General features: G+C 43.9%; 1 protein-coding gene across 1 annotated transcript; it reads right to left on the bottom strand.

Annotated features, from left to right (window-relative positions):
- Positions 1-234: 234 nt before the first annotated feature.
- LOC115170129 (rhodopsin kinase 1-like) lies at positions 235-7,068 on the bottom strand. Its single transcript, XM_029726447.1, has 4 exons — positions 6,362-7,068; positions 5,381-5,824; positions 1,177-1,457; positions 235-671 (listed from the first exon to the last, which is right to left on the bottom strand). Exons 1-4 carry the CDS (start codon positions 6,956-6,958, stop codon positions 332-334), a joined length of 1,662 nt encoding a protein of 553 aa, XP_029582307.1. The 5' UTR covers positions 6,959-7,068; the 3' UTR covers positions 235-331.
- Positions 7,069-10,313: the final 3,245 nt, after the last annotated feature.

Genomic DNA, 10,313 nt, shown 5'->3' with positions numbered 1-10,313 from the left:
CCTGTTGGCCAGAAGGGCACTAATACATCATGAGAAACATCTGGGAGTAGCTGCAATCTGAAGAGACTACCAATACCAATCATGGTAAAGCCACCTTTACTCTCCTATGTGTTCGGAAGCTCAGGGAACTTTCAACACATATTACTAAAATCGCTTGGCAATCGACCCGGTCCAGTGAAGGATACCTCATCTCTCTCTCCTGCTGTTCTCCGATGCATTTTGTTCAATTATTTCTGTGTGTAATGTTTTACAAGAATTTTACAGAACATGAGCGAATCAGTTGATGTATTGGTGCCATGTTTTGGTGTATATACGTGCCAGGTTTGACTGTTCACAGCAATGTGCACGTGCCAGACTTCCCCTCCCCGTCATCACCCCCAGCACACTCTTTCCTGTTGGGGTCGTTCAGCTCGTCAAACAGTTTCGTATCGATCATCTCCTGTTGCCACGGAATGGCCACGGCTCCCGTGCCAATCTCCTTGAAGAACTTCTCGTCGTTGGCGTCGAACACAATGCCCTTGATCTCGGAGAACTCAGCAATGTCGCCAGTGTCCTTGGCATAGACCACGTTGGGCTTGGGCACCCAAGGGGGGTCGATCAAACCAGCCTCCAGACGAGGAAAGTTGATGGACTTGAACCACTCGTGCTTACGGGGGTCCTCACCTCCTCCCCTGTGGAGGAAAGTTTGTCGACACATCCGTATGAGCATCATACTGGCAGGTGAAGGCTAACTAGCGAACTAGGCTAACGTCACAGATAACTCAGCAAGATGTACAGTTGAACAAACAAACGTAAATACTGTGTACTGAAAAATTAATTCAACCAGTTGTTTGCAGAGTACATCGGATACTTTTGATACTGCCCTTGATCAATTGTAACATGCTCGCATGTTAGCCAACAACAGGTTTGGGGTCAATTTCATTATAATTCCTGTCTATTCAGAAAGTATGCTAACATTCACATTCCAATTCTCTGCTATGCTTTTCAATGAGGAAAATGTGGAATTGGAATTTGGTTTATTTTCTGAATTGACTGTAATTGAAAAAGGAATGCTATTATGCCAGCTATGGTGAGCTACCTGACTTGATAGGGCTGTTTCTTCATAAATGACAACTTCAGTAAAGAGTAGATAAGTGTTATCGTTGCGTATATTAATGGACAGACTGATTCTCTTACTTGCAGCCCAGGCGTTCATCGATATTCTTCTTGAGGAACTCCTGGATGATGACTTTGGTGGGCGCGTCAAAGTTCTTGTGCTCCCATGGGGGTTCCTCTTTGCAGATGCGACGCTGCACCTCCTCCTTCTCCACCTTCTGCTTCCCGGATTCGGGACCCTTGAATGGTGTGTAGGCAGCCACCATCTCGTAAATACTGCATCCCAGCGCCCACCAGTCGACCGATGTCCTGTAGGGAACTTCGTTCAGGATCTCAGGGGCCATATACGCTCCGGTTCCAGCCTGGGACGGTGTAGGGGAGGCAGGAGGAGAGATTCAGGAAGAATGGAAGCAAGATGGAGACAATTAGAGGACAACTCATCAGCGTACAGTATGTTTGAAATATCAGCTCATTTGTTCCTGTCATGATATCAGATCCATCACATGGCAGGGTAACATGGTTTTAGAAGTGATATTAACCATCCTTACAGTTCCTTCTCTACTGTATCTGTTTCCTGTTTCTCAAAAGTCAACATTTTTCTTGACAGATAATGAGAGCATGCCGATGCCAGTTATAATGGGTTATCGGAAAGCTGATCCACATGATGAAGATGGAACAGCCTGAGTGATATTCTACTTGCCAAGGGTCTGTACCATGAGATATGATTAGACAAAAAATAATGTTTTAGTGTTAGTTTGGCACATTTTCTACTAGCCTGGTCTAAGAAGTACTAGCCTCGGGCTAGCGAAGATGAGACCAGGTGAGACCTAGTGAGGATGAGACCAGGAACATATAAGGTTAGGCTGGATCTTAGGAATGACTAGAAAGGGACAGAGAGAGAGAGGGACAGGAAGAAGATGGATTATATAAAACAGGACATGGCTATGAACACAGCCATGTGGGACAGAAAGAAGAGGGCTTATATAAAACAGGACATGGCTATGAACACAGCCATGTGGGAAAGGAAGAAGAGGGCTTATATAAAACAGGACATGGCTATGAACACAGCCATGTGCTGTTTTATATAACCCCTCTATTTCCTGTCCCTCTCTCTCTGTCCCTCTCTAGTCCCTCCTATGCTCCTTCCTGACTTCAGCCATAGTGTGGGACAAGTAGCTTAATGCTAATGCTAATCTCTCACTCTCTCCTGTCAAGAGTCATGTGCACATCCAGGGTGACGTACCTCTCCTTCTGCTTACATAAAGGATGTCCATCCATGGACTCTAGTGAGCGACCACATGCACCATATACTGTAAGACACACTCACACACACACACACACACACACACACACACACACACACACACACACACACACGTGTACATCTATATGTATAACCATGCACAAGTATAGCATTACAAATGTGCTTAGCAATACGTCCTGGAGAGCCCTGTGGTCCTGTATTCTAGAGGACGACACTAGCACAGCACTACACATTGGACCTATAGCATGAATTCAAGAGCTTTTCACCTTGGTTGACTGGTATCAGGCTTCTATTTAAGCAATAAGGTCCAAGGGGGTGTGGTATATGGCCAATATACCACGGCTAAGGGCTATTGTTATTAGGCACGACTCAACACGGAGTCTCGAGTACCAGGTGTCTATTTAAGCAATAAGGCCCGAGGCGGTGTGGTATATGGCCAATATACCACAGCTAAGGGCTGTTGTTCTTCTGCACGACTCAACACGGAGTCCCTGGTACCAGGTGTCTATTAGCTTTTACCCTGCATGAGCTAAAGCAGGACTGCTTGCCAGGTTTCTCCTTGTACACAAAAATGGACATGCCACTCCCATCTTTCGGTTGACTTTTGACCCGCGCTTAATTGCTAACCACATTGAAAACCCCTTTCCAAAAGAGGACAGCGGTGGACTACTTACTCCCTGTGACTGGTCAAATCAAAGCTCACCAAACACCTGATTGGTCCAGCCATTGGCCAAACAGCTGGGGCAAACTTTGGCCTCTAATTCCTCAAACTTTTTTGTAGATCTAAGGCCTCACTAAATACACTGCATAGTCAAGAAATTCTAAGTAGACCATCAAAATGGTCTAGTTCATTAATACACACAAACTGTGCCTAAGGTTAACCTGTTTTTGCTAGTCTGATCAGGGGACTGATTTGTGTAATGCCTGCTAAGTAAGAGGCTTACAAGGCCAAAGCCAGCCAAGCCTATGGGGGGTTAGTCAAGGCTCCCCGGTCTGCCGAGGAGGACCAGAGAAGAGCTCTGGATAATGAGCTTACTGGGCTTCTACGGAGCCTGCATCTTACTCTTCATTGACCTGTAGAGATACCCCAATCTGTAAAACTCTGTGACAAATCATTTGACTGAAAAGCTAATGGTTGACTGGTTCACAGGATTGATAAACATACACACAGCATCTTAAGAACTAGTACAGGCAGAAGTCTTCCTAACATGCATTTTTCATCAAGTATCAGTCAAACACCCAGGTAACAACACAATTTGCACAATTAACACAATTAGCCTTGTCATCCCTGAATGAAATGGTTGACTTAACCAAGGGAGATGCTTCTAAACTATCCGTTTCTCTGGTTCGTTGACTTGCAAAATCCTGTCCTGTGTCTTTGATTGGTCAGATTGGTTTTGATGACCTCATTTTTTTGTATCCTGGTTGTGCAAATAGACACCCCACATAGAGACCTTATAATAGACCATTCTATAGTCTCAAGAGGCTCCATAAATATTGCCTATCTTTATATTGCACAAAGGTGCTGTACCCATGAGTTTATGCAGTATCCAAGGAGTTTAGGGGCTGGACATAATAATCCCCTTTTGACTGTAGAGATCAGGAGGACACCCCTGACACACCAAACCCAACACCCAACTCTACTTACAATGCCCCCAAAATGGTCCTCCTATAGTTGTCTGGGATATAATAACTACCCACTAAGGATAAAATCAGTTATATCAAGGATGGGCAACTGACAATTTCCAAAGAAATATTTTTTTTTAAATTTGGGGGAGATTCAGTCAGTAGTTAGAATAGTAGAATACACTCAATTAAATTTTGACGTGGTTTGTGCATCAGCAGGTTTTCTATTGTTATGTCAGTCACTGATAGTCACTCAATTAGCGTGGGTCAGCAAAACATTTTTAGATTGGTAAATTAGTCTAACCAGCTATCTTGCAGTAATCATGGTCGAATTACCATCTGGGGGGCACCCATTGATTTTGTTTGTCAATCTCTCTCAGAGTTATTAGTAGAATTGCAGGAAATTAGCTGTAAAACTGCAAATGTTTCTCTCTGGCCCATGGCAAAATGAGTAGAATTGCATGAAATGTGTTATAAAATTGGTAAAACTTCTCTATGCCCCATGGCAAAATGTGTAGAATTACAGGATTTGTTTTATTCTCTCCTCTGTCAAGAGGGGGGGGCTAAAATGTTTTGCTCGCAAGGTGAGGAGGGCACCCAACAAAATGTAACTTAAGGCCCCCAAAAGGCTAGGGCCGGCTCTGACTGCATGTGAAGGTACTGATGTGGGTACGCAAGCCCCTCATGATGAGTTCAGATTTTTCGTGGTCCCCACACCAATCAAAGTTGCCCATCCCTGGTGTAGATCAAAGATGTATATATACACTAGATGACTGGAGGGGCACTGTTTTGAAGCCACCGTGCCTCCATCTTGCGCATCCCTGGGTTATATAATGGAGGCAGAGACTCCTCTTGGACAGATCCTGAACGATCCAGTAATCCCTCCATATTTACAGCAAAAGCTTCAGAGACAGAGGGTCCAGAGAATATATGTATGAGACTCTGAGGTCAAATGTCATCAACCCTAACCCTAGCCCCATCATCTAATAGGCAGGGATAGGACAATACCATGTCATAAACTCACCCACTCCCTCCCATATTAAGTTACTCCTCATTTTTTTTGTGTGACATAGCACATCGCTTCTGATCCCATATAAAACCCTTCAGCCTGGCTTTTGACCTAATGCTGTTGCTGACACATCATTGCCAATTCACCAGAAAATGCATTAGAAGCCACAGGCACTTTTAACCATCCAAATTGTCACACTATGATGAAAAGGTCAATTCTGGAAGCTTGCTATACGATCACAACCATAAAGGAACCTTATTGTCTTCATTGTCATGACATCATAATTATCTCTTTATACTCATTCTCCACCATCCCTACTGCTCCCGACTTTCGATAGTTTCCCAAAGCCACAGTCAACTACAAGTTTTTGAAAATCCAAGGCTTACCTTCTGGGAGATGGTCTTTCCAGCAGGTAGCTCCACGGCCAGACCCAGATCAGAGAGTCGGCACTGGCCAAAGCTGTCCAGCAGCACGTTCTCAGGCTTCATGTCACGATATATGATATCCATTTCATGCAGATGAAGAATGCCTGTGCAGATCTGCGCTGTGTAGTAGATGATGCGTGCCATCTCAATACCCTTGGTCTTCTCACTGACGTAATAAATGTGATACCTGAGATCACCGCCGTTCATCAGGGTCATGACAAGGCACAGGTGGGTCTTGGTGTCATAGGCGTAGGCCAGGTTGACAAGAAACAGGCTGTTGACCTTTTCCAGGATCTGCTTCTCCAGCAGGGCCATCTTCTCACCATGTTTCTTCTTCAGGCGCTTCTTGCACAGCTTCTTGCAGGCGTACATCTGGCCTGTGTTCTTCACCTGTACGGCACATACCTGAACAGAGGGAGACCGTGGGTTAGAAGGACTCTTGAATACCTCAGCAGAGTTCCCTAAGGCTTGGATAAATGGCACCATGTGACACTCAGATTTGATACTGACACATGACGCTTGAACAGGGAGACATTTGGGGTTTCCATTGAGAATTCTCTCATCTTGTAGAACAACTTGATAATGATACAAGCTTGAAAGTATGCATAGAGTAGTAACGTGTGATGAAACAGATTCTGTACTTTAGGAATTAAGAACCGTGGGTCATCTCTTGTGGGGGATTATCGAGAGATTAGCTCTTTGCAAGTTAATTGAGGTGTACTTTGTACTGATAGACGCTGCATCAGTGAAACTATGGGAACGACTACATGGGATTAATCATTGATTCTGTGCATAATTCTTTATTTTGTGAATTGTCCTGTTGCCACACATTTGTTTTACATTCATTAAAGAGATAATATCGCAGATACATATTACTGACATGTTTCATTTTGCCAGTGTTGCAAAGACATGATGGTGCTGTATTGGTTTCTACATGCTTACCTCTCCAAAACCTCCCTTACCCAGAGTTCTGAACTCGTAAAAGGTTTTATCACTGATGGGCTGCTTCTCGTACTCCTTCCACTGCAGGAATTTGTCAAAGAAGGGGCTAGTTTGGTAGTCCGTGAAGGGCTTGTCTTTCAGAAACTCCCGTGTGGCTTCCTTCACCTTGACATTCATCACTTCGTCAAAGTCATTGTCCGTCACTGCCTTACACTTGTCGGCTACCTCCCCAGTGAGATAGGTCAGAAAGTTTTTGGAGTCGGCCTTGCAAAACTTTTTCATCATGTTCGCCCTCTGCTTGTCCTTGTCAGCGCCTTCCGCCAGATCCCAGTCATTCAGCTCGTCCAGGTACTCAGCGGCATTGATGTACTCTGGGGTAGCAGTCAGGAACTGCCGGAAGAACTTCTTGCCGATTGGCTGCCTCTCACAGAGCGACTCAAAGTTCTTATCAATGGTAGTCCGGACGGTGGCACACTGCTCGGCCGGGGGCAGTGACAAACTCCGACGGCGCTTTTTCATCTCCTTGTCGTCGCCACCCTGGGCTTTCAGGTAGGCCGTGTTGGCCACCAGGTTATCCAATCCCCCCATGTCACACATCTTGGTGGCTTTGTCTGGTCTGTCCCCCCTACGTGACTGGGTTCTTCAGCAGTTCCTTAGGATCCCTTGCTCTGTGCAGTGTGTTTCTGAGTGTGAGTGTGCAACTCGCTCCAAAGACTGGACGCGAATGAGCGGCAACAACACACGTACCTGCAGACCTAAGATACACCCAGTAATTACTCCTTTAGAATTAAATACCTGGGAGGGATTTTGGCTTAAGGATCTTTGTGTTGTCTATTCGCAGATGCTGTTCACGGAAAGGGAACTGTAAGAAGGTTCTCTCCTAAGAGGCTTTATGGCTCACTATATTTGGCCCGGTGTCGACCTGTGACTATTGGAGGCGCATTGGGTTCTGTTGACTAAACACTTAGGTTGAGATGATGAGAAGAGAGAAGAGGATCTGTCTGCACATACTCATACAACACATATACTCATACAACACATATACTCACTCAAACATACCCTCATACCTTTTGTTTTCATTATTACAAACCCCAAATTATTGAAAACAATTACATCTAGATTTCCCATCTACTATGAAGTCCTAGAGATCTCTGAAGCACTCAGATTAGCCAGTATAGATTTTATTGGATTATGCGGCAGAGCCGTAAATTGGCAGATAACTTGTTGATATATATCAAATCAAATGTATTTATAAAGCCCTTCTTACATCAACTGATATCTCAAAGTGCTGTACAGAAACCCAGCCTAAAACCCCAAACAGCAAGCAATGCAGGTGTAGAAGCACGGTGGCTAGGAAAAACTCCCTAGGAAGGCCAAAACCTAGGAAGAAACCTAGAGAGGAACCAGGCTATGAGGGGTGGCCAGTCCTCTTCTGGCTGTGCCAGGTCAAGCTTTATCCCATGTCTGAATGGTTTCTGAATATTTGATGAACAAGTTTTTTTGTTGTTGCATAATTCAGATATAACTGATTCATGCATTATGCTGCATGCGCCTGAATGTTTGTAAACATAAGACAGCGCTTAGAGGTTGGAGGTTATTGGAGCAAAGGCTAGACAAGTGGTAAATTTGCCTTACATTGGCTCCTGAGTGGCGCAGCGGTGTAAGGCACTGCATCTCAGTGCAAGTGGTGTCACTGCAGTCCCTGGTTTCAATTCAGGCTGCATCACACTATGGCACTTATATACCAAGTCCTAGACTGTTTTCTAATGATAATCATGAACGTTGAGTTGATGAACGAGATCCTTCCCAGTGGTTTCCCATAGAGCGGCGCAAAATTGGCCCAGCGTTGTCCGGGTTTGGCCGGGGTAGACTGTCATTGTAAATAAGAATTTGTTGTTAACTGACTTGCCTAGTTTAAATAAAAGTTAAATTAAAAAATGAAAGAGTTGTAAGCAGTCGAGTAGAGCAAACAATGATCTTACAGTGAGCCAGGGCCCAGTTTCCCAAAAGCCTATTAAGGCTAAGTTCATCGTTAGAACCATAAGAATTCTCTCTCCCTCTCTCAATTCAATTTCAATTTAATGGGGGGCTTTATTGGCGTGGGAATCATATGTTTACATTGCCAAAGGAAGTTAAATAGATTTTAAAAAGTTTTTTTTATAAATAACAATTAACATTACACTTACAAATGTTCAGGAAGAATAAAGACATTTCAAATGTCATATTATGTCTATATACAGTGTTATAATTATGTGCCAATAGTTAAAGTACAAAAGGGAAAATAGATAAACATAAATATAGGTCGTATTTACAATGGTGTTTGTTCTTCACTGGTTGCCCTTTTCTTGTGGCAACAGGTCACAAATCTTGCTGCTGTGATGGCACACTGTGGTATTTCACCCAATAGGTATGGGAGTTAATTTGGATTTGTTTTCAAATTCTTTGTGGTTCTGTGTAATCTGAGGGAAATATGTCTCTCTAATATGGTCATACATTTGGCAGGAGGTTATGAAGTGCAACTCAGTTTCCACCTCATTTTGTGGGCAGTGTGCACATAGCCTGTCTTCTCTTGATAGCCAGGTCTGCCTTAGGCGGCCTTTCTCAATAGCAAGGCTAAACTCACTGCGTCTGTACATAGTCAAAGATGTCCTTAATTTTGGGTCAGTCACAGTGGTCAGGTATTCTGCCACTCTCTGTTTAGGGCCAAATAGCATTCTAGTTTGCTATGTTTTTTTGTAAATTATTTCCAATGTGTCAAGTAATTATCTTTTTGTTTTCTCATGATTTGGTTGGGTCTAATTGTGTTTCTGTCCTGGGGCACTGTGGGGTCTGTTTGTGTTTGTGAACAGAGACCCAGGAACAGCTTGCTTAGGGGACTCTTCTCCAGCTTCATCTCTCTGTAGGTGATGGCTTTGTTATGGAAGGTTTGGGAATCACTTCCTTTAAGGTGGTTGTAGAATTTAACGTCTCTTATCTGGATTTTGATAATTAGCGGGTATCTGCCTAATTCTGCTCTGCATGCATTATTTGGTGTTTTACATTGTACACGGAGGATATTTTTGCAGAATTCTGCATGCAGTCTCAATAACTTAATTTTGGCCAAAATTACCGGGAGGGATTACTGCTACAAAAGGATATATTTTTCCAAGCTATACGGAGGGTGCTCTAGCAAACAAACAGCAGAGACCTGAGGACACCATCCAACCTGGAACTGAGTGAGTAGTGTTTGGTCTGATGCTATTTTGAAAGCCAAGAAGAAAAAGAAAAATGAAAAAAATATATTTTACTTTATGGGGACTGAATGCTGAGTTAAGGCTGCCAGGCTTGATAGGACAGACCAGATACAACACACCTACTCCTGTTGCATGCTGCTGGGATTCTACTTGGTGATCTGTTCACTGTCTGCCCTATCTGGTACAGGTACCCCCACCTCTCCCAAGCTTTCACTTGCCTCCAGCACACACACACACACAGTTTTTTATTTGACCTTTATTTAACTTGGAAAGTCAGTTAAGAACAAATTCTTATTTACAATGACAGCCTAGGAACAGTGGGTTTAACTGCCTTGTTCAGGGGCAGAATGACAGATTTTTACCTTGTCAGTTCAGGGATTCGATCTAGCAATCTTTCGGTTACTGGCCCAACGCTCTAACCACTAGTCTACCTGCCGCCCCCCACTAGGCTACCTGCCGCCCCAGTTGGGGCGAGTGACTCTGAACTTACAATGGCTAGCCCCAAGTAGTTATATATTAAAAAACATTCTTGTGCATTTTGCTATTTGCCTCATGACTCCTGCTTGCTTTGTTGACTATGAACTTTCTTGTTTACCCAACCGTGGGACAGACTATGTTTGTTCCCAGACTCGGGACACTGACTCTCTATTGGTTACAGACTTTTGGCCTCCCATCCTATTCTTACTACCTCACGCCGGCTTTGTAGGTCATGTGGTTTG

The sequence above is a fragment of the Salmo trutta genome, chromosome 31 (assembly GCF_901001165.1).
Source record: "Salmo trutta chromosome 31, fSalTru1.1, whole genome shotgun sequence".
NCBI classification, from domain to species: Eukaryota; Metazoa; Chordata; class Actinopteri; order Salmoniformes; family Salmonidae; genus Salmo; species Salmo trutta.
The sequence above is the reverse complement of the archived record's forward strand: the minus strand, read 5'-3'. Positions and strand labels throughout refer to the sequence as shown.

Excerpts from the sequence above, each read along its gene's own strand:
- LOC115170129 (XM_029726447.1), bottom strand. The coding sequence starts at position 6,958 with ATGTGTGACATGGGGGGATTGGATAACCTGGTGGCCAACACGGCCTAC. Across the intron at positions 1,458-5,380 it reads GAAAGACCATCTCCCAGAAG|GCTGGAACCGGAGCGTATAT; the intron begins GTAAGCCTTGGA and ends ACACCGTCCCAG. Across the intron at positions 672-1,176 it reads GATGAACGCCTGGGCTGCAA|GGGAGGAGGTGAGGACCCCC; the intron begins GTAAGAGAATCA and ends TTTCCTCCACAG.